The sequence below is a fragment of the Anguilla anguilla genome, chromosome 2, assembly GCF_013347855.1.
Source record: "Anguilla anguilla isolate fAngAng1 chromosome 2, fAngAng1.pri, whole genome shotgun sequence".
NCBI lineage: Eukaryota > Metazoa > Chordata > Actinopteri > Anguilliformes > Anguillidae > Anguilla > Anguilla anguilla.
The window spans coordinates 27,694,827-27,720,041 of record NC_049202.1 but is presented as its reverse complement, the minus strand read 5'-3'; the positions used below and the strand labels follow the sequence as shown (position 1 = coordinate 27,720,041).

At 39.2% G+C, this 25,215-nt stretch overlaps 1 protein-coding gene across 1 annotated transcript; it reads right to left on the bottom strand.

Annotated features, from left to right (window-relative positions):
- Nucleotides 1–985: 985 nt before the first annotated feature.
- ccr7 (chemokine (C-C motif) receptor 7) lies at nt 986–24,759 on the bottom strand. Its single transcript, XM_035406820.1, has 3 exons — nt 24,634–24,759; nt 18,954–19,000; nt 986–2,647 (listed from the first exon to the last, which is right to left on the bottom strand). Exons 1-3 carry the CDS (start codon nt 24,647–24,649, stop codon nt 1,556–1,558), a joined length of 1,155 nt encoding a protein of 384 aa, XP_035262711.1. The 5' UTR covers nt 24,650–24,759; the 3' UTR covers nt 986–1,555.
- Between the last annotated feature and the right edge of the window lie 456 nt (nt 24,760–25,215).

Below are 25,215 nucleotides of genomic sequence, written 5' to 3'. Positions count from 1 at the left end.
GTGAATCATACGCTATGGCCTTTAAATTCACCGAATCTCAGCCCAATTGAACACCCATGAGATATTTTAGACAGACATGTCTCCACCACCATCATCAAACATCAAATGAGAGAATATCTTTTGGAAGAATGGTGTTCCATCCCTCCAGTTTAGTTCCTTGTAGAGACTTATAGAATCTATGCCTAGGTGCATTGAAGCTGTTCTGGCAGCTCATGGTGGCCCAACACCTTACTAAGACACTTTATGTTGGTTTTTCCTTTAATTTGTCTCCCATCTGTACATTGGATTCTATATCCATATGTTGTACTAAATACTTGCAATATAATGCTTATACAAGACTAAATACAATGTCCATATATGCACATATAATCCCATATAAAATTATTTTTTGCTTTTTAGTAAGAAAGTGGCCATAATACAAGAAAACACGTGAAATGTTAAATACAGCATAACTTCTTAGAATCAAAATACATGAAACATGCATGCTGTTGTGCCAGAATTATGTAAGCAAGCCATGAAACTTGTTGACCATAGAAGAATTGTACCATATTTCATATGGTGTTAGCCTTGATGTGTTGTTGGTCAACAATTTAATGAAACTGGGGTTAATTTTATTTCAAGAACTGAAGTTAAGTGCGTTGAAATGTTGTCCCGAAGTTCTTAATAGCTTGATGATTTAGTGTTGAGGCAAAGTAACTAACCCTAATTGATGTCACATAAAATGTCTCACTGAGTACTTGGATTTGAGGAGACTGGGCCTTGAAAATAATTGAAAACTCCTTGAATTTGATGTTGAAGAACATGTGGTTACCCTGTATTAATGATAACAATGTAAGTGGCTGCTGCTACTAAGGGTGCTATTTCAGCCAATCATAGCCAATCTTGTTTAGAATGAATGTGGAAGGGGACTTCAATTCAGTAGCAATCGAACAATATGAAAATATGTTTCTTTGGGTTTCCACAAATGAATTAAACTGTCCAATGCTGAAGTTTCAGGCTCATTTTATTAGAACAAAACTTTTCCATTAGTCAAAACTATTAAGGCTCTCCCATTAGTTAATACTATCAAACTATGGCTTAGCTGTGACTGATAATACAATGAATCACACAAATAAGAGGCTGCACTAAACATACAGATAAATAGTGGTAGTACACACACGTACAAGTGGTGGTGCTAATAATACAAATATGCAAATGCATGAATCACACAAATAATAAACATTGACAAGCAGATGGCCATTCCTAACATGGGCCCACATCAAGCAGTTCATCACGTGGCATAGCACACATTGGAACCAGATGACTATTGCATATATTTAACTAGTTTGTTCTGGAACTGCGAAGCATGCTTATCCTGTCTACGTAATGGTGGGTTGAGGAGACGAGGTGTTCCATAAATACTCTAAAAGAAGGGACAGAAAGATCTGCTTTGGATATATGTCCATTTCAGTGGTGAGTATGACATTAAGATCAGCATGGAAGAGTTTGTTCCGAAATAAAAATCCAGGATTTAGATGTAAGGCTTATCCAAAGGGGTGGTGGATACAATCTTGCTCTAGGGGGAGAAGGAGGTTGTGGTCTCCATATCTGTTGTTACAGAAGCCCTATTCTTGAAGTAAGATGTATAATGGGAAAGACAGGGCTGGCTCACACAGCCCAGGTCCTTTAACAGTCTGAGCAGATTATGACGAAACTTGACACCAATGAAAGCATACAGGAAAGGGTTGATGCAGCAGCGCATAAAAGCCAGGCTCTGTGTGATGTCCACAGCATATTGTAGCCCTTTTTCAAAGCTACAATCCTTGCTGCCCCCATAGGCTATATTCAGGGTGGTCACTAACATAGCAAGGTTATAAGGCACCTGGCAGAGCAGGAAGACAGCTACCACGGCAAATATTACTTTGATGGCCTTGTTCTTTTCAAAATTGCGAGCCTGCATCAGGGTCTGCATAATAGCACAGTAACAGAAGCCCATCACTACAGCAGGTAAGGAAAACCCAGCCACCATCTGGCCCACCTGAATGCCCACCCGCAGATGGCTGGAGTCCCCTGTGAAGGGAGTGCAGGTCTGGTTCTCACTTACATGGGTGTAGGTCATTTCAGGCACAGAAAAGAGTAGTGCCAAAGCCCAGAGCGCCACTGATGATACCTTGCTAAAGTAAACAGCCTGTGAGCGGCAGCTGTGGGCCTTGATAGCCCGGGTGATGGCAAAGTAACGATCCACGCTAATGCAGGTCAGCAGTAGCATGCCACTGAAGAAGCTGATCTTGTATATGCTGTACATAGCCTTGCACAGGAACAGCCCCAACACCCACTTGTCAAGGCAGTTAGCTGCCCAGAAAGGCAATGTCAAAACAAAGAGAAGGTCTGCTGCTGCTAGATTTAGGAGGTATACATCAGTCATGGTTTTCAGCTGTTTAAAATAGACATAGGTTAGCATCACCAGCAGGTTCCCCACCAGTCCCACAACACAAATAACAGAGTAGATGGCAGGCATGAACCAAGACCGGAAATAGCGGTTGGACGCCTTCAGGCACTGCATTTCAAAACGCTCATAATCAAATTCCCCTGGGTCTGTCCCAGTGCTATAATCACTCTCGTAGGATGTCTCGGTTGCCCATGTCATATTGTCCTCTGACATACAAGTCTGAAAAGAAACAAAATTTTTCACAAGTTACAATTTATTCAAAATGTGATTAAAAGACTTAATACAGTACATTCTTATCAGTAACTATACATGATCCAGCTGCCAGTCTCTGTGCAGTCTTTATAATATAGGTTTCTTTATTGGGCCAGATCCAGGATGTTTTGAGGGGTGACATCCACAGAGTATCCCCTTGTACACATGCACAGCAACAGGTTTAATCATTTTGTGTGTGTATAATTTTTTTTCCAGATAATGAGCTAAAGTCCTAAAATGCTCTTCAGGCCTTTTTTAATGTCTTTCATACAAGATGGATACTCCAGACTGCCCAGAGACACACAATAGCAGTCCTTGCAGTCTGCAGCAGCAGTCCACAATTCACAAGTCAGGATTGCACAGATGTGAGTCGGAGGAAGCTACTTCAAGCAGTAGTAGTCTGTTGCAGTTCTCAACAGTCGCGATGTTGTGAAAACATTTTGAAAATCAAAACACCTGTTGTCCCTGCCCACAGAGAAAGAGACATACACCCACCCCCAAAATCAGTTATGGGGCAAAGCATGTGTCGAGGCCCCCGACGCTCAGATGTTTATTCTTGTTGTAGAGCGAGCTCTATCCAATTTTCTTTTCTTCTTTTTGGTATTAAATAGAGCCAGTGATGCAGGAGCAGGTCATTTCCAACTGGATTTACTGGTGAACCCTTTTTCCCCCCTCATCTTGCTATGCGTACTGTTATGTGAACATGCATTGGTCAGTCTTGGTGATTGGTTCATAACGTGAACAGGCCTATCTCTCTGATTGATTCATAAAGCACTTTGTTTTTAAAACAAAAACTTAGGCCAAATCCCAAAACACAATGCATATAAACATAGTGCTAGATTTCTCTCACAGAAGCTGTGATTGCTACCAATTAAGCATGGCCGCTCCCAATTATGTTTCTAAAAAAAGTTACGGTAGCTTTAATGGGCGGATTAACAGTGGGATTTGTCCGCTCAACCAGTGGGGGCTGATGGTGCACAACGGAGTGCTGTCATTCTGGCCAACTAAAATCTTATTTTACCTGGGTGATGCTTGAGCCAACTGCACATCGCCAAGTAAAGAAGCCAGCCATATTTAGCACTGGCCCGGTCGGGATTTGACACCAGATTTTAGAGCACATTCTGCTGGCTTTCTTATCGATCTGTATGTTTCATAAATTATATGTTATTCATTCACTTCCTTATCCAGATTGTAATTAAAACTGCATTCCTGACATTGAGAATCCTATTTTCAAGTGCTTTTTCCCCATTGGTCTAGTAATGTGGGGTTAAAGATATAGAAGTGATACAGATTAACTGTCTACTTTTTTTATTCTTATTTTTTTTATTAAGTAAACAAAAACAAACAAAACAAAAGGGCAAAGGAGGTAACAAAGTCATACAATAAAATGACCTAATCAAACCAGAACAAAACAGTAGGGAGAGTGCACGAGGACAACAACAAAAAAAAAAAAAAAAGAAAGAGGGAAGTGATAGATTAGAGAATGCTGGGAGGGGTCTGAATGTGTGAATGTTTGTTGGGTGTAGGTGTGTGATGCCTGTGTGTGTGCAAATGTAAGTCAGATTCTAAATTTGGTAGGGATTGTGGTGTAGGTATAATGGCGGATATGTGTATGTGAGTGACGATGTGTATGTTTATTGTGGATGGTGGACAGTCAAAAAGGGGTGATGAGTGAAGTCATTGCGGGAATTAAGAATGTAGGGTATTAATGAATGGATTCCAGATTATGTCACAGTCAGCGGTTTGTTTTTTAATGGAGGCAGATATTTTTCCATTGATATGTATTCGATTAGTAGATTTTTCCAAAGTGCAATATTGATTTTTTTCCCTTGATTTCCAGTTCATGAGGATAGTTTTCTTGGCGATGATTAGGGCTATGGGGAGTATTCTACTGGATGTGTTGTTTAGGTTGATGTTGGATGTGTCTCCTAGTAAGCAGAGTGGAGGGGATAGTGGGATGTGGCAGCCTAAAAGAAGAGAGAGGTTGTCAGTGATGTCCCACCAGAATTGTTTGATTGGTGTGCAGTCCCATGTGGCATGCATATAGCTGTCTGTGGTGTTCTGTGTGCACTGCGGACAAATTTCAGAATCTATAAAGCCCATTTTAAACATCCTTTTCCCTGTGTAATGTACTCTATGAATAATCTTGTATTGTTTGAGTTGTATGTTTGTGTTGGTGGATATAGAGAAGATGTTTTTGCAGATTTGAGTCCAAAAGTCGGCACCTGGGATGATCTGTAGGTCTTGTTCCCATTTATTTGAAGGGATGGATATTGTTAAATCGGATGTGGAAATTGTCTTGTAGAATTTGGATAGTAGTTTTTTATTAGTAGTGATGTTGATCAGATCTGATGTTAATGGGGGAAGATCTAAGTTAGATGATTTAATGTTGACTTTGGTCTGAATAGAAGATTTAATCTGGAGAAATTCTAAAAAGTGATTCTGCCCAATGCTGTACTTCTGGACCAAATGAGAGAATGAGACCAGAGTGTTATTATGGAAGATATGTTTGAGGTGCGTGATACCCTTACTAATCCAGAAAGGGAAGTTTAGTGGTTTTCTGTTAACTAAGAAATCAGGATTGTTCCAGATGGGAGTGTGTTTGGTGGGTGAGAATGTGGTGTTAGTTATTTGATGAAATTTCCACCAGGCTGTCAGAGTTGTATCTATGGTAGGGTTTTTGAAACAAGGATGGTGTGCAATGGAGCGACTTATGAATGGCAAGTCTGATATATGGATTTCATTACATAATGTTTGTTCTATGTCTGTCCAGGAATTGTCGGATTGATTTGGATTTGTCCATTTATGAATGTATTGGAGTTGGTGGGCAATGAAGTAATGGAGAAAATTTGGTGCTTCCGGACCTTCCTCTAGTTTGATTCTAGGTGTTTTGTTTTTCCAGTAGAATTTTGTGATGATGGAGTCTAGGGATTTGAACCAGGAGGGTGGCGGCTTGATGGGGATCATTGAGAATAGGTAGTTTATCATGGGTAGTATGGTCATTTTGATTGTGGCAATTCTGCCTATGCGGGATATTGGTAGATTCATCCAGCGCTGAAGGTTGTCCTCTACTGTTTTGAAAAGTGGGGTGAAGTTGAGATTAACTAACTCTGACAGCCTAGGGGAAATGTTGATTCCTAAATATGTGATATTACCAGTGCGCAGAGGAAGAGGTGGTGTTTGGACTGCCACATCCCAGCTATTAGGGCTGAGTGGGAGAATGGTGGATTTAGACCAGTTAATTGTGTAGTCTGAGATCAACTGCCTACTTTTTGACAGTGGTCAGTAGTAAAACTATTAGTAAAAGGTGTACTAATAAGAAACATGTATCCTTGATTATATAAATGTGCTCAAAATAAACCTGACATATCTTGAATTAATATGCAAAAGTAGACTTCGAGGACATGACCATTACTGAACATATTTATATAAGGATATATAGGACATTGTATAAGAAGTACATTTAACAGAGATACATCTTACTGGCTTCTAGAACTGGTACTGTAGCTCAGAATAATAGGCAAACCGTTTCCAGGAAATAAGATTTCATGTTTACAGATTAAAGTTTTAATCTCCACCCGCAACACACCTTGACACACTTTCACAAAATATGTCTGATCTCTTCACCACTTCCTGAGTTAACAGACTGCAGTACAAAAAACCACAGTATCACTCTTACTTAGCGTGAGCAAAACAAAACAAGAATGTTTTTATCAGGTAATTTTGGGTATACACAAGGCATAGAGTCATATGCTAATAAAATTTTTCTTAAAGGTAAAAAAAACATCAATATACATCCTCATGGTACATAAAGTATCATCTTCCAATGTCTATAGAGCATATATTCTTTTACAACACATTGTATTTCATTTTTTATTTTTAATAACGTGCATGTAGGAGCTTGTGAGCCTGAACTAAACAGGGTGGACAGCTTACTATTTAACCAATTATGACCCCCTTTTTGGGAAATCATTATTAAAAAATATTGCTTGCAGAAATTAAGCAGTTTCTTTAGTAAAAAATAATATCCTTTCCATTTTTGAGCATGCATTGTATAAAAGCGCCTGCGATATATTGGTAACCTGTCCAGGGTGCATTCCTGCCCCTCACCCTACGTCGGGATTGGCTCCAACACCCCCTGCAACCCTGCCAAGATAAGTGGGTATAGATAATGAATGGATGGATGGATGTATAAAAGTGGGATTTGCCAGTGAGCTGTAATTTTTATTTTTTCTCATCTTTATCAATGGTGTAGCAATTTGACTAATTATATTACTTTAATATAATTATTTTAATTATTTATTTATATCTTTTATTATCCAGATTTTAAATCGTCAAACCAACTGTTTATTTTTGCTTCCTAAATTCAAGAAAATGAATAATTGTTCATCTGAACATATGCCTTTTAAAGCATATTGTTGCTTATCCTTATTGTGCTTGCCACCCAAAGCTATATACTTACAGTGGCCTCTGAAATTATTGGCATGCTTGATAAATGAACAAAACAGGATGTATAAAATAAACAACACAGGTAGTGAGCTTAGTTTTATCCTATTATACAAATACAATTTCTCAAAGAAAGTGTTTAACCAGGAATATTGTGTATATAATTTGTTTTTCACATAACTTTCTGTGCTCTACTGTAGCAAGAATAAAATGAATGAGTTGTCTCTCAGTGTTTTGAGAGATTTGTGAACATTTTGGGGAACAGCTTTGACTGTTCCTCCATACAGTATCTTTTAAGATCCTTCAGCTACTTTGGTCTTCAGTTGTGGCCTGCCACATTCTATATATTCTGTATCTAAGTCCAACACCTGTGAAGGGAGGGTCCACAAAGCATTGAAAACAGGGGTGCCAATAATTTTGACACTTTCTGGTGAAAAATTATTACTTGACAAAATATTTTTCTATAAGGAATTGTATTATTATATAGCAATCTGATCTTTTTGAGCATACCATATCGTTCATTACTTGTGCTTTTTATGCAGCCTTTTTTGATAATCTTTCATGTGGCAATCATTTTAGAGGCCACTGTATAACAGAGGGATTTCATACTTTACATAATCTTTTAAATGATTAAATTTGTTTTACCAAAAAGAACTTGAGTGATTTATGTCCACTAACATGACAAGCTATGATATGCTATGAAGAAGATATGTTACAATTAAGAGAATTATTGGAACACTTTCTAATTGATTATTTGTTTAGTTGACCTGCTTATTAATCAAACAAATGAAAATGAAGGTCATAATAGGACTTTTACATTACATTACAGGCATTTAGCAGACACTCTTATCCAGAGCGACTTATATTGTATCCAATTATACAGCTATTATACATCCAATTATGGACTTCCGTCAAGCTCAAGGACCACCATTGCAAACAGTCTGCAGATAGAAAAAAAGCTACATAATTTTGTGATATAAACAAAAACAATGTAATCATAAATACGGTTTGGAATAATCAGTTTTACCTATTGGTGTTTGTCACATGCCAAGCGTGACACTCCGAGGAGGAGAGAGGCGGCAGTAATGGGGAACACCCTTTCTGTCACATGGAGAGAGAGCGCACCCACACAAACACACGGGTTCCGGGCAAAAACAATAAACTAAAACAACAAGCTAAAATAACAAAGATACAAAAGTAAAACAGAGCGACAACTATTTCAGTTCGCTGCTCTGTAGCTGACCCGCCTCTCCGGCCAGGTCCAGCTCCTCCAGCATCCCAGCTGTGGATTACTTTTCTTGACTTTTGCGCTCAAAATAAAACAAACTGAAACTCATAACTGCGCTCTTGGTGTTAGCTCCCGGTCTCGGCCCGAACTGTGGAGAGCAGCACACCTTTAAGCACCTGGGCTGATTAGCCAACGCAGCCCAGGTATGTGTGCTCTCTCCACCAGCCGGCGCAGCCGAGACCAATCCGCTTCTCCAGTGGACCGACTGCCTCAGTGTTAATCACGGTATTATTTGCTTAGTTGTTAATGAAGTAATATAAATAATGTAAAGCTTGCGGAGCTAGTTCAGGCAGACAACTTTAATTGTGCTAAATCACCATCAGGTGACATGATGCTTACGCCTCAGATTCACCTGTTGTGCCTTTTACTCATTCTGCCATGCAGGTGCTGCATGATTTGTCTGCTAATACTGCTGTGCATGCTTTGTTCACTGTGCTTATCTCTGCTTTTTGCCTTTCAGAAGGTTTTGCACTCTATTTGCGGCTGCACTAAAAAGGTTTAGACTACCTGTTTGGTGTTCGTCTTATGCTTGTCAAGGCAGATATCATTGGAGTTTATCAGTGCGGAATCTAAGTTAAGTGACACAAACTCCCATGCTGTTCAGCTGTCATTGCCAGTAGATGACCTAACGCTCATCGCACACTCTCTGCAACAACTAGGTAGCCGATTCATTCAAGCCTGCTCAGAACAGCACAGGCCCTGACCAGCGTTAACTGGCACAGTGGATTGAGGATGAGTGGAGGAGTCTGCCAAAAAGTTAGTGGTCTTGGGCGTGTCGAGTGTTAACTGGTGCAGAGCTTGTTGGAGTGCAGACTAACATTGCATTTGCACATGTGCAACTTATAAATAATAATAAACGTAGTTCTGGGCTAAGTTAGCCTAAGATGATAAGCACTTAAATGTTTACATCTTCCAATAATTGAGTAGTAGAGATACTTAATTTGTGATAAGTTTTAAATTATACAATTATCTTACATTAATTAATAAGGTGCTATATAAATAGGATGATAGCTAGATGTGTGTATTCTTCAAACAACACAAACGTAGTATAACATTATCCAACTACCTAGCTCTGGTCGACATTTAGGTAGTTATCAGATGTTCATGATAGAACTGCTTCTTTAAATTTGTCTAATTTAGCTATCAAATATACAGTGACATCACAAAGTCGCGAATGTGGTTCCCTAACGTTTTGGTGTGGTAGGCTGTGGAAATCACTTTCTAATGTGTTTGTCTTAAAAACTACACAGTAAAACATCCAGTGTCAATTCAACTGTTAACAGATAAAATTGGGTCCCATGCTCCAGAATGGGGCCAAATTTTATCTGCTGACAGTTGAATTAACTTTGTTGGAGTTGAATTAACACTGGATATTTTATTGTGTATGAGTAACACTACCTCATCCATAACATATAACTAAACATCAACATGACCATGCTAGTTAGCTAACTTAAACTAATGTAATTTAAAGAACATACACACATTGCTATAGCTGTCATATCCTTCATATAGCTAGCTAGTTATTTAAAACCGGATCATTTAAAACGTAGCAGTAATGAAAACCAATCAACACAGCAATCGAGGCAAACGATAAAGATACATATCAATGCATGGAATGAGCGTAATTAAGATGAAAAATGAGAAGTCACGTGACCTTCATGGGCTATGGTTGGGAATAGCTTGAGCTCTTGCCTCACTCCTCCATTTTTATTGTATTTAAGGTTTAAATTTAATCCATCTAAGCTGTTGTGGTTAATACGCAAAGTTACAATGTCAGAACTCAGAACATTAAAAAACCTTGCTTCACCTCTCTCGACACCGTCTGGTGAGAAATCATCTCACAGTTCCAGTGAGGCCCACATTATGGACACCATTTAATTTGCCCTTGCTAACCAGCAAGACAAGCTAGAGCTCGTCGTCACAGTTCGGGGCCGAGACCAGGAGCTAACATCGAGAGCGAGTTTCTTTATTTGAGTTTTCTTTCTTTAAACAGACGAGGAAAAGTAAACCCCCACTGAAAAGTCGGAGGAGCTGGTCTGCTGGAAAGCAGTCCAGCTACAGAGCTGCAGACTGAAATAGTTGTTGCTCTGTTTTACTTTCTTTTGGTTTTGTTATTATAGCTTGTTGTTTTAATTTTATTGGAACCCATGAGGAGGAAGGGTGAAGGTGTCCGTTTATTTTATTTCATGTTCGTGTGGGTTCGCTCTCTCTCTCCGTGCAACAGACAATGGTGTTCCGCACTGCTGCATCTCCCTCCCCGGGGTGTCATGCTTGCCATGTGACAAATGGCTATTGACCTTTCAAGATATTGCCGTAATGGAATTATCAACAGCTATAGTCAATAAAGCTAGGGCCTGCACTTTATAGTTCTGGAAAGAGATTAATGTCAAAATAATAATTGCTTGATAAATGAAAATTTATATAACTATGTTCCTACTTCAATAACATGCATCACTGAAAGGTTACATTTATTATTATGATTTTTTCCCTGTATTTTCTTTATTCTTTATCTTTCTCCTTATATTGGGATGGCAGGTATGCCATCCCACCAAGTTACGGCTTGGTGGGGCGGCATGCCCCATGCCTATACAGCACAGAGAGTTTGCCACTTTTCAGGGTCTCCCACAGAAATAACACAATGACCACAGACTGTTAGCCCTTAAAAACATTTCTGCACCTTCTGACCTCATGTCAACAAAGAATTTACAAACAACTTCACACATCCACACAATAAAGACCCAGGGTTTTGCGGTATCTAAACATCTGTATTGACAGATGTTTTGACATGGGCTAGGTTAGCTCAACTGAACCCAAATTCAGCTCAAAGAATAATTGCTGCAGCTGCTGCTCAAGCATTGCTGCTGTTTCTCAAAGAACCTGTGCTGCTGAGCAAAGAGTTATTATGGCTGCTGCTGCTGCTCAAGAAGAACAGATGCTGATCAAAATATTGCTGCTGCTGCTCAAAAAACTGTGTCACTGCCAAAAGAGTTGCTGCTGCTGTTGCTGCTCAAATAAATGCTGCTGCTGCTGCCACAGCTATGGCTGCTGCTATTCAAAGATTTGCTGCTGCTGCTTAAAGAAGAATTGCTGGGATGCCGCTCAAAGAATTTAGTCCATGAGCCAGGGGAGTTAGTCGGTACCATTTGGAGGGACAATGTCTCATAGTGATTTTTTTGAAGGGCAACACGTCCCTAGTGTTGGAAAATGTGTGATAGTATTGCAGCAATGGTAGCTTTCTATGTGCTATCACTCCTTTTTTCATCCCTCCATCCTTCATTTTTTGTTCATATTTTAAGCCATTTCACACATAGAGCCAGTATAAAACAAGCTAAAAGATACAGAATACCATCAAACCATATATAATTGGAAAGCTGACAGTCACATCTATCCACCAGCAACATTTCCAAGATTCTAAATCAACTGACCTCTGACCTCTAAATCTGTATTAGGGTAAATTTGGAACTGCCTTTATAATTTGCTTTATAACAAACATTAGCTTGATCCCACATTGCTTTTGACAGTTTCTTCAGAAGGGCAATCAAAAAGGCTTTAAAATGGTACATAACATGTTCAACTAAAAATAAAACATTTAATATGGATATCTTAAAGTTTGTGCCACCTGCTTCCTTTGGAATGTTCAGCATAGCATAGGATGCTACACATTTTTCAACATGGCAGCCATACAACCAAATGGGGTCCTGTTGGCTGAAATTCGCCATATATTCATACCTCATTGTTGTAGAATGCCCAATTATGGCTCAAAATGTTTGTAGACATGTAGAAAATACAATCAAATAAGACAGCCATGCCAGATGTACAATTTATATAAATTTATTGCAGTGTTTTGGAAAAAATGTGCAAAAAGCAGAGCAAATGATGGATTTTTAAGCTGTTCAGAACCCTACCTCAAAAATATTACATACAAACATATCAGTCTTAAATCTGGCGCTGTAAGAAGATATTACATCACAACAGAGCACCGCAGCACATTCCTAGGACAACTAATGGTTCATGGGAACAAAGCAGACCATCATCATGCAGACCTTCAGAAAGGGAAACCCCTCATTCTGAAGGCTGACAGTTCCCTATTTGGTCGTATTATTGTGATAGCACATGGGAGAAATCTTAACGTGAGTGAGATTCTCTCCCATTCCCTTGGTCCATTACCATGGGCTTTGGCAACTACAGAGGGTCTCTTGTGGAAAACCAACAAGGCAACTCTAGCTGCTTGCCTCCAGAAGAGCATCCCTCCAGCCGAGGAAGTACCTATACACAATCATTGATGGAATGCATTTAGTCCAAAAAGTAAAAGGTGATCAAACAGCATTTGCAGAGATAGCCAAGTCTATTCTGTATAGGGCACTGAGAGAGGGCAGTAAGAGCCAGAGGATCGATGTTGTCTTTGATACATACAAGGAAATATCTATTAAGAACCTTGAACGATCTGCAAGAGGAGAGGAGCAAGGCCACCATCTGCGGAATATTTCATCTTCTCAGCTTGCGAGACAGTGGAGAAACTTTTTGAGTCAAGGGAACAACAAGGGCAGTCAATGCCCTTCGATGTGTGTAAGAGGAAGCAGACGGCCGTCTGCTTCTACATGCAGCTCATGCAGCAAAAGCAGGCCATAAAGCTGTTGTGATCAGCTCAGAGGACACATATGTTTTTGTAATGTGTCTGGCATTCCATGCTGACATTGATTCCCCCTTGTTTTTTCAATGTGGGAACAGATCTCACACCAGATTAATCGATATAGGGAGGATAGGAGCAACCTTGGGGAGCAACGTCTGCAAAGCTCTTATTGGGCTTCGTGCATTCACTGGATGCGATTCTGTTTCTGCATTTGCTGGAAAAGGGAAGGCTGGTGCCCTTAGGCTACTGAGGAGCCAAACCGATGTCCAGGAAACATTCATGGAGTTAGGCAAGAATTGGAATCTCTCACTGGCACTTCAAGAAAAACTGGAGACCTTCACATGCCTTCTGTATGCACCTAAAGCCTCTGTGTTGAAGGTCAATGACCTCAGATACCATCTCTTCTGCACAAAAAAAGGGGAGATAGAAAGCCACCAATTACCACCCTGTTTAAACTCTAAGACAACATGCACAACGGGCCAACTATTAAGCTGCATTGTGGAAGAGATGCCTGAAAGAAGATCCAGAGACACCCAGGCCTGTTGGAAGAGGGTAGAAAATGGAAAATAAGAAGCTAGTTATTGACTGGATGGAGGGCAAGCCAGCACCAGAAGCGGTTTTGGTTTTGCTGGCATGCACTTGCAGCAAGAAATGTGAGGCACCAAAATGTGTACGCATAACAAATGGGCTAAAGTGCACTGACGTGCAGACTCCAGCACTGTGGAAACCAGCCACCAGATGAGGAAACAGTAGAGGAAGTTGACCTTGAAGATGACTACTGCAACTGCAAACCAACATATACATTATTTAAACAGAAATTAAACAAAAAACATTTAATATAAGAGGTTGTATGCAGCTTTTTTATTTTTTGTATCTACTTTAGAAATAAGAAAAGGTAGATATAATGTGTCGTATTAATTCATTGAGTATTGCATGAAAGTCTGATATTCACATTAGGCCATTTGTTATTAAAAAAAGATTTCAAGTTGCACAAACATTTAGAAATGTTAGTAGTATAAAATTGCACATCGTTACAATCAGCTGATTTAGACAAATATTTTAAGATGCATGTTTATATGTTTGTATGTAATATTTTTGAGGTAGGGTTCTGAACAGATTAAAAATCCATAATTTGCCCTGCTTTTTGCACATTTTTTCCAAAACACTGCAATAAATTTATATAAATTGTACATCTGGCATGGCTGTCTTATTTGATTGTATTTTCTACATGTCTACAAACATTTTGAGCCATAATTGGGCATTCTACAACAATGAGGTATGAAGATATGGTTAGGCGAATTCCAGCCAATAGGACCCCATTTGGTTGTATGGCAGCCATGTTGAAAAATTGGTCTAGAGAGGGAAATATGCAAAATTATGCATGGGTCTGTTAATAAATATAATTCTATAGACCTGGTCTAAAAGTGTAAGTAATTGGGTGTTTTTAATACCAAAGGTACAATTCCAAGACCTAGCTGCTCTTCAGTGTAGCACCCCTATCCTATAGGGGAGACATAGCTCAGGAGGTAAGACCGATTGTCTGGCAGTCGGCGGTTCAAACCCCGCCCTGGGCATGTCGAAGTGTCCTTGAGCAAGACACCTAACCCCTAACTCCTAACTGCTCTGGCAAATGAGAGGCATCAATTGTTATGCACTTTGGATAAAAGTGCTATATAAATGCAGTCCATTTACCATTTACCATGAACATTCCAAAGGAAGCAGGTGGCACAAACTTTAAGATATCCATATTAAATGTTTTATTTTTAGTTGAACATGTTATGTACCATTTTAAAGCCTTTTTGATTGCCCTTCTGAAGAAACTGTCAAAAGCAATGTGGGATCAAGCTAGTGTTTGTTATAAAGCAAATTATAAAGGCAGTTCCAAATGTACCATAATACAGATTTAGAGGTCAGAGGTCAGCTGATTTATCATCTTGGAAATGTGACTGGTGGATAGATGTTACTGTCAGCTTTCCAATGATAAATGGTTTGATGGTATTTTTTGTATCTTTTAGCTTGTTTTATACTGGCTCTGTGTGAAATGGCTTAAAATATGAACAAAAAATGAAGGATGGAGGGATGAAAAAAGGAGTGACATAGAAAGTTACCATTGCTGCAATGCTATCACACATTTTCCAACATAGACCTTTAAAAAAATCACTATGAGACATCGTCCCTCCGAATGGTACCGATAGCCACAATTTGGGGGTCTGGCTCATGGACTAATTGCTGTTGTGGCTCAAGAATAGCTGACACTGCTACCGCTCAAAAAGTTTGCTGTCAAAGCTGCTCAAGAAACATTGCTGCTGCACTGCTCAAAATAAAATTGCTGCACTGCTGCTCAAAGAAATTGCTGGCACTGTGTGTTCAAAGAATTATGCTCACTGCAAAATAGCTGCTGCCAATGTTGCTCAAGAAGCATTGCTGCTGGTGCTTCTCAAACAATTGCTGATGAGCCGCTCAAAGAATAATTGCTGCTGCTGAAAGATTTGCTGCTGCTCAGAGAATCGCTAGTGCCCAAAAAATTGCTGCTACTTTAACAACCACTACTGCTTTAACAATCGCTGCCAGTCAAATAATTACTCTAAAATTTAAATTCATATTAGCAAGGTAAGATGGATTGTTCCTAAAATGAATCTTGTTATCGTTAAGGGAAAGAGAGGGATTCTTTCCGCTTTCCTCCATTAAGTGATTTGCTAATTCGCCATTTTCTTGATGATGGGAAAAATCTATGATTTTCACCCTCAGAAGCATCCTAATTGTCGTTATAGTGTGCTCCATTATTAGCTGGTTTGGGGAATTCTATAAGGGCAGTGGTTTCAGAAGTTTAGCCAATCAAGATGGTATCCTGGCTTTCGCAATCTGAAACAATTTAGGAAACATTGGGTGGCATTGCTTTGGAATACAGCTTGTTTAATTTGTTTAAGGTAAGATAGCCAATATTGTTTCTCATAACTTGACGTAATTTTGAAATCAATACTTTCAGTGGCAAGCCTAGATTTTTCCAGTTGGAATTAACAGATTATAGACAGGGCTTTGTATGTGAGTAACTTGCCATTTTGTACATTGAAAACAAGTTTCTCATCAGATATCATGTGTTTGTTATGTGTAAGTGATAACAGTAATTCATATGACAGACATGCATAAACATCAATGCATGCAAACATACATAGCCTACATTCTGAACAAAACATAATTTTTCCTTTACCATGAATGACATTATATTTTTAAATGAGGGTAGCACGGTGGTGTAGTGGGTAGCACTGTCACCTCACAGGTTGTGGGTTCGAATCTCGGCTTGGGGCCTTTCTGTGTGGAGTTTGCATGTTCTCCCCGTGTCCGCATGGGTTTCCTCCGGGTACTCCGGTTTCCTCCCACAGTCCAAAGACGTGCAGGTAGGCCGAGACCCTAAATTGCCCATAGGTATGAGTGTGTGAGTGAATGCTGTGTGTGCAATGCTGCGATAGATTGGCGGTCTGTCCAAGGTGTATTCCTGACTCTTGCCCAATGCATGCTGGGATAGGCTCCAGCAGCCCCCTGCGACCCTGCTCAGGACAAGCGGGTATAGATAATGGATAGATGGATATTTTTTAATGGAAGTGTTTTTAATGGGCTATTGTACACAACAGACCTACACATTTTGTATGTTGTTTGTATGTCGGTAGAGGATCTATAGTGCTAGCTAACATTAGTTTAGAAATGTGGCGTTGCAGGGTAGTTACTGTAGCCTAGTTAAAATATATTCATTAGTACAGCCGCAGCAGTGAATGTGAACTGTTTTGACTTCAATCAGTATGTCTGGTGTGAAGAAGACCAATAATGTTACCTACTGAACTGAATCGAGACACAGATTTAATGTTTAATTTTCGTCTGTACTGACATTATGTATACCCGGTCTGTCATCTCATTAGCAAGGTAGCTAATGTTAAACTTGGTGAAAATGCCGAAAGTGGAACTGTTTAAAATGTGGGTGTATTTTATTTGGATTTCAGAAATATAAATGAGTTTCCCGCAAACATTTTACAGATACAAAGCAATAGTTTAAATGTTCTATTTATAGTTAGCCAGCAAGCCAGTGTAATGAGTTACAGGTTTGCTTGTGTCCAAGGGGATTTTGAACTCAGGTGTGTCACTATTCCAGAAGATTCCATAGGCAAACACTCTACCCAGTGAGCTACAAGGCATGTAGACATTCAGGCTGCAGAGTTTTGTCATTTTAAACGTGCGCACTTGTATATATGTCCACTCTGTGTGTGTATCCGATGTTTTTATTAGTTGATGCACTTAAATGGTCAATGGGAAAACGTATTCTTTGTGGGCCTGGACATTTGTGATGATATAAACAGGCAGGAAGAAGAAGGAAAAAACATGAAAGTTTGGGGTTTTATTGTGTGGAAGTGTGAAGTTCTTTGTGAATTATGTCTATTGAGATGGGGTCAGAAGATACAAAAATTCGTGTTTTTAAGGGCTGAGAGTTTGTGGTTATTGTGGTGAATCCTATAGGGAACCCTGAAAGTGACACATTCTCCATGCTGCATAGGTATGGGGCATGCTGCCCCGCCAAGGTGTAACTTGGCAGGATGGCATACCTGCCATCCCAATACGTATATCTTGTGGAATGCTGGGGTAATTCTCATGGCAAGCAAATGCTGCTAAGAGGATATGCATAACTGGTGGATTGCTGGGTTAATCACTTAATCTAGCGCCTAAACATTTCTAATGGCAAGTATTTATGGTTAAGAATTCTATGTATAGCACAGTGGGTCATGCTCTGCTGTCTTAAGCAGTTTTGGGGGGTTCTAGTAGTCACTCCACTATCATTTTGTTTTGATTGTGCAAACAGGAAGTGGTAAGAGGCTGAGCCCTGACATCAAAGTTGTAACCACATTAATCTCGAATAATATTGTTGAATTGTGAGTTGTGTGACTGAAATGATGCGAAGCTTGAATAGTTCGGGCAGATAATTTGCAAAGCGCGCAAAATCACTGTCAGATAACATAATACTTACAGCCTAATGGGAGGGCTATTTAAATCACAAACCTCACCTGTTATGTCTATTGCACATTCTGCCGTGCTGCTGCCTGCTTCATGTGCTCCTGCTGCTATGCATGGTTTGCTCACTGTGCTTAACACTGCTTTTTGCCTGTCAGAAAGTTTTGCACTCCCACCACCACCTGTGGGCTCTGCTTCTCATATGACCCCCATGGTTGTTTGTAGTGGTCACTCACTGTTATCATTTTGGCTGGCTTGTGAAAACAGGGAGTCATAAGAGGCAGAGCCCTGATTCATCACCATTTATATAAATAAAATAAATATTGCTTAATTCAATCATGAGTTGTGTGACTGAAATGGCAATACGTTGGCAGTACACTACATGGCCGAAAGTATGTGGACACCAGACATCCAACATCTCCATCCAAAATTATCGGCATTGAAATAGAGTTGGTCCACCCTTTGCTGCTATAACAACCTCTACTCTTCTGGGAAGGCTTTATACTAGATGTTGGAGCATTGCTGCAGGGATTTGCATCCATTCAGCCAGAAGACCATTAGTGAGGTCAGGCACTGATTGGGCAATTAGGTCTGGCTCACAGTTGGCTTTCCAATTTCCAAGGTGTTGGACGGGGTTGAGGTCAGGGCTCTGTGCAGCCCAGCAAGTTTTTTCACATCGTTCTCGACAATACCATTTCTATATGGACCTTGCTGTGTGCTAGGGGCAACATTTCAACATTTTCATGTTGAAACAGGAAAGTCTGCCTTCACTAGAACTAAGGAGCCAAGCCTAAACCATGAAAAACAGCCCCAGACCAAAGGGTGTCCAGATATGTTTGGTCATATAGTGTATAATGTCAAACTCACAACGCACTAATGTGTGCTCCTGTTAATAATAAGAATTGCATTTAGCTTGCCTTAACCCAAATCCAGATAAGCACGACTGGTCCAGTGAGTTGAGCTCCTGTAAATGACAAAATTTCAGAGTGTTTAGTTTCTCAGTACTGGAAAAAAAAGTTACATTATAGGACCTACCTCTGAGAGGAATTGTGGATTAAAGTCACACAAATGTCAAATTAACATATCTATATTTTATTATGCTTTATGATCACAATTCACTCTTATTATACCAAACTGTCTTTCACCTTTTCACCATAATGAAACCTACAGGGTCATAGCGATCAACATCCAACAAATTGGATACTAAAGCCTTGCTGGGAGAAAGAAAGATTCAGAGTTTTGGGTGGGTTATTGAACAAAAAACCAGAAATATGGAGATCAGAGGCAAGAAAGTTAGCCCAATAGTACCTTATCTGATAGTTCCTCATGGTTTCTCCCTGAGCTTATGGCTGATTTCAAACTTTTGAAAATTTTAGTGCAAATTTAGTCAACTTATATATTGGAAATTAGTATTGCGGATTTGTTCAAATATATACAGATGCTTAAAAAATCAGCAATGATAGAGTATCATTTGTTGTCCCTGAATTGAAAGTGTAATATATTGAAAGATTAAGTGATCATTTCTTTATACATACAGGAGAGATGATTGCCATTTTATTGGCTCTGCAGTGGATAGAAGAAATAACGTCATTTGGGGTGGTTGTATGCTCAGGTTCAAGTTCAGTGCTGATGAGCCTCAGGTATAGATATTCACAATGCAGAAAACATTGTTGTTAAAAAAAACATTCAGACATTATATAGAATTAAAATGATGGGATTCATTTTTTATTTTTTATGGGTTCCAGCACAGTTGAAGGCAATGAGGTTACCGATAAATACGTTTAAAAAGCATTTTTTAAATTTTATTAAAAAGGCATGAAAATGTTGATTTGAATTAAAATTTTTGTAACACTCCTGTTGTTTTTCACGGATGCTCAGGTTTCCAGAGTTAAGGCTGTCCAACATGTTGAAATCTTTTTGTCAGGTATGGCAAGCAAAATCCAACATGCTCTGAAGGCAGTGCTGCCCTTGAGGCAGAAGGAATTCTATTGGCTCGTTTTCTGTTAGTGGGTGGGCTTATCATTCAAATTCTCTTGCCTCATTTTTGCTTAAAATATAATGGTATTTTGGATGAGTTTAACGTTAGCTAGCTTGTTAACAGAATTGAGCTAGTGTAACTTTAAAGATGAAGATGGCACCGAACCACCAAAATCTGTGTTTCAATTCAGTTTGGTAGGTAGGCCTATTGGGGATTGACTATTTTGGTCCAGGTTTTGGTAACCAACTCTGTTCATGACTTGACTCAGACAGTTGCATGACTACAAGGCAGGCCTAAAACCCCGGGCTACCATTGCAGGCTTCGCCCAGCCATGGTGTTGTTTTTTGGGCTTGCAACTGGGTACTATTGCAGTCCTTTTGTGACACACAGCGATCCAAATGCTCAAGCATACAGGAAAGATAAATGATGGTCAGTTTGACCGTTCATAGTCATTTAAAGTATTAATCTTGAAGATTTTAATTAAAATAAATGTCTGTTAAGTCACTATCTATCGCCAAATTAGGTAACACAATGGTGATTAAGCATATTATTATATTAATTAATATTATTATTATTATAATAATTTATGATTAAAGAACTGGGTGTCTGTGGCAACATTCCTGGGAAAAAATCACAAGCGGCGCATAGTTAGTGACGCGTTTTCCATCACCCATCAGTGGTTGGTCCGCCAGAGAGGGTAGGCGGAGCTAACGCAACAGGCTCGCTCTTAAACTCACTTGTGTGTGAGCGGCGTACTGTTTTTTCCGGTGTCTGCCAGCGTTACAATAACAGAGAAGGGGGGGGGGGGGGGGGGGGGGGGAGAAGTCATATTATTTGTTGATGTAGATTTCGTATTACATTTGATGACAATGTAACGTTACTAAATTACATAGCTATTTTCACGGCTAACGCTAGCTACCGGACCATGTCAAGAAAGGCAACATTAGTTTAGACAACGTTGCGCACAGTATCCATCTCTCATATCAGGTAACGTTGCGTTAGCTAGCTAGCTAATATAAATAACACAATCTAATGTCGGCTAACAATTAGAAAAAAAGTTAGCTAACGCTACCGACTGGTACCGACCTCGCAAACCGTCGAATGTAATATGCTACCTTGTTGCAACGTTGCAGTGTAGCTAACTAAAGGCCAGTTCAGATCAATGATTCGCAACGAGACTGGATGCAACTTGCAAAATTCCAAGATGTCTGATTGTAAACGTTCTAAAACTGCACTTGATTTGACAAGGTGGGTCTTTTGAGACCCCCAGGCAACAGCTTCAGACGCTCTGCAGGTAACCAGTTCACACCGCTGCAATTTTCTCTGCAACATTCTAAAACCGTTTCGTCTCGTTGCGAATCATTGATCCGAACTGGCCTTAACGATATCGTTATTTACATTGCCATCAAGTTTAATGATCGAAATAAAGCCGAGGTATAGGTGGAGCAGAGTCTGATTTCTGTGTAAAGATGTCAAGCCGGAGAAAACTAAATAAAAGAATACGGCAGTATGGATTAGCGTTGTTATTATTTTATTACGCTTCCTCATATGCTCCTTCAGCCCGGATGCCCTTTTTTGATGAAATCTCCTTTGTCTTTATCCTCAAACAGTTTAGCTAGCAAAACCACAAACATCAAGGGTAACATTTTGCAAGGCAGTTGTTTCAAAAATATCACGCAACAATCATTCACCAGATACATAATTGCACGAGTCACAGCTTATCCCGCAAAGTCTTCTCTGCAGTGTAAAGATGTTCATACCGGGCAAAAGGTGGATAAAGAACGTTTTTGAAAATTGATCATCACTAATTCTACCCCAGGTCTGCTACAGCATTTTAACTCGGCTCAGCAGTGTAAAGACCACTTAAGTTAGCCTAATGTTAGACAATGAATCAGTATGAACATAACGTTACTTTTATAACAGGCATTTTTTATTCAGTAAATAGCAAGTGTTATAGTTGGCGTGGCCCAGGTGCCAACTGACTGACGTCACACAGGCGACACTGGTTGGATCCGGTTGGATCTCTGGGAAGTGAGGTCCAAAAACACACCTGCAATTACTGCTTTGCACCATTGGTACCACCAAAGAGAACGAAACGGAAATCTTCGAGATTGTAACTTTAAGTAAGCGTCTATAACTTTATTTCCTTGTGCAATACTGATATTCAAAATCATATCAGAATGTTCAATACATGTGTTTAGGAAAAGTCACAAAGGGGGAGTCATGGATTTCGTGACAGCACATAAACTTTGCATGACCACATTCTCTTCTGATGAAAAAACACTGGGTCAAGTTATATGAAATAATTTTGGAAACATTGGGTAGCATTGCCATTGGAATAGCCAAAATTGTTTGTTGTAACTTGGTCTCATTTTGATATGAATTCTTTAAGGTGGTCGGCAATGTAATTTGCCAGTTTTTTTAGCATACAGTATACCTATATTGTTTATATGATACATCCTTCTTTGCTCATCTTTATTAAGGAAGTAGTTCTGGAGGGCACTGCAATTGAGGAACTTGCAACTGAGCCCTTGAAAGTAGTATTTCCCTGTGGCATTCAGTCCGCCGGAGAAGCGGATTGGTCTTTGTTGCGCTGGCTGGTGAAGAGAGCACATGCACCTGGGCTGCGTTAGCTAACGCCACATTCCCCTTCCCTCAAATAGATATCTTGCCTGTGAAATTCATATTCAATTAAGTATCAATTTAAGGTTGCAATAAGTTTAACTAATACGTTATGCATATGCATTTATACCCACCCAGACCTCCTCTTAAGGTTGTACTATGACTTTGAAAGTGATGTCAAAACACACTAATTTACACTTAGAACATTAATCATCCTTGAAAAACGGAGATAAAATATTTTTAAATGCATGGTTATATTAACCCCTTCTGTATTGCTCCATTTTTTAAACACAATCCTGAAAATGACATACCCAAAATAAAATGGCTACTATTCTTGAACCCCTTTGACTACAGGCATAATTCTGGTCTCTTCTGAAATGTGGAAGTGGAAGTTTTTCTCTCACCTAAAAGATTATTTTTTATGCATACAGATGTTTGTGGGTTTAGAAACACAGTGGAGCCACAGCCAGAAATCCTGGCTCAAATGTGATGACAATACCACCAAAAAGGACCATTCTGCATTGTTTTTTCTAAGCTATGACTATACAGGTTTCCAAAAAGGCCATTTGGAGACTCCAAAAGGACACTTGGTAACCAAATGATATTACAGATGTTTAGAGGTATAAAATACTATACATTGCATACACTCCCCCTCCCTCTCTCTCTCTCCCTCGATCTCCACCCCCCTCTCCATGGCACCTCTGGCAGCAGAAAGTCTGGAAGATTGTAGAAAATAACTACATTAGCGAACTAGTTTACTAATCCATTGATTGACGTCCATTGATTGAAGTTTTTGTCAAATACCCAACCCCCATCAACATGTCAAACAAGTCCCACAATTCCACATGCCACATTTATTATTCAAAATCAGGAGACTAACTCATTTATAAGCATTCCGAATAATAATAAATATATTTTGAGAATGTATTTAGATAGTCACCAATATAAATTGGGATCAAGTCCTTCATTGCACATACCCTGTCCTGTGGAGTCAAAACTGTTTTCACTGTTCTCCTCATAAATATGAACTCAGCCAATGATTTTCCAAGTTTTGAGTCTTCTGTTAAGACTTAAGCATTGCAAAGTAAATTTTGTTGTAAAACAACAACATGTTTAGGGATAAAGCCTCAAGAACTTTTCATGCCAGTGCGTAACATTTTCAGCTTGCGTATTCAAAAACGCATGTTTTGTTTATGCAGGGAAACAGCCAGCCTTCTTTCATGCAAGCCTAACAAACTATTCATTGTTAGAAATGTAATTTCATTGGCTAAAATCATCCTTTTCAGTTGTCACTGTAATATCTTGCCAGTGGCTGACTGTGTACTGGGCAGGAGTGGTTGCTGGTGCACGATGGGTCCCATCAGCTATACTAAGCGACTGCCTGGCCAGTACCCATCAGTGAACCTTGCAAGTGGACTCATCTTGTTTCAAAGAGCCAATTTACATCATACTTTTGGCATGCTTATAATGACGAAAAGAACAGCAATGATAATTCCTCAGAAGAATTGTTAAGGTTAGCATTTGACAACCTGTCCCCACTTCACTGCTATTTTTAGGCAGAAGTTTTTGACTAGTTTTACGCATTAAATGCCACATAGAATGTGTTAACCTGAAGCATGCTTTCAGTACATAGTTACAGCTGCCTAAATTGAATATTCACCAACATGAACACAATGAGAGTACTTACAAAGTTAATTTGCACATTAACCTTGAAAATCAGAGGGAGCTTCCCCAAAATACTAATGTCACCAAATTGAATTTAGAATTTAGTAAAAGTCAGAAAGTAAAGTAAAGAAAGTAAAAGTCAAGAAATATATATATATATATATTTTTTTTTTTTCATAAACTAAGCTACATTCATAAATTACGTGGCTGAGAAGTGCACACTAACTGCTTTATATGTATAGCATTACTAGGTTCTTTCTCCATTTAAAATGAAAGCAATGAAAATAGAACTGCTGTATATAATCTGAACTATTATACAATTAATGACTTACGTGTAACAGATGGCATGGTGTCATTTGGTTTGAGCTGCTCTTCCGTAGAAACTCAACTTCTCTTTTTTGCTGTTACACTCTCTATCCGTCTCAGAACTACTGCTGACTGAAGTGTGAGGTTGACAGCCAAAGTCTCATAACTCTGCCTTTTTTTCTTCCCTCTGATGTCTAGCCTGATGTCTAGTCACAAAGTTGCTTTTTCACCAACAAACTGTTTATGGTAAATGACTCATTATTGGCTTCAGAGAAAATATTATACTGTGGATTTTCACTTAAATGCATAAAAACAAAAACAAAACTTGCCATGTCCTGTGCTTAGTGTATCCTAGCTTTGAAAATCATTAAATGATGTTACTTTATACATATAGGGAGTACATTGCTAAGTAATACAATAATGAAATTAAATCGACTTGATAGAACTACCCTTGGATTTTTCCATTTATGAATACAGTGTTAGATATGTGGTTTTTAGATTATCACCTTTGAGAAACGGATAATATAATTTGTGTGACCATAGGAACATATTTGTTTTTATCTCTGTCATCTCTCCCTGCTCTACACTCCACAATCATCAAAGTAAAC

Bases quoted from the DNA above. Each gene is read 5' to 3' on its own strand.
- ccr7 (XM_035406820.1), bottom strand. The intron at 2,648-18,953 runs GCAAGCTAAATG...GTTTCTTTTCAG, and splicing joins TTATCTGGATTTGGGTTAAG to ACTTGTATGTCAGAGGACAA.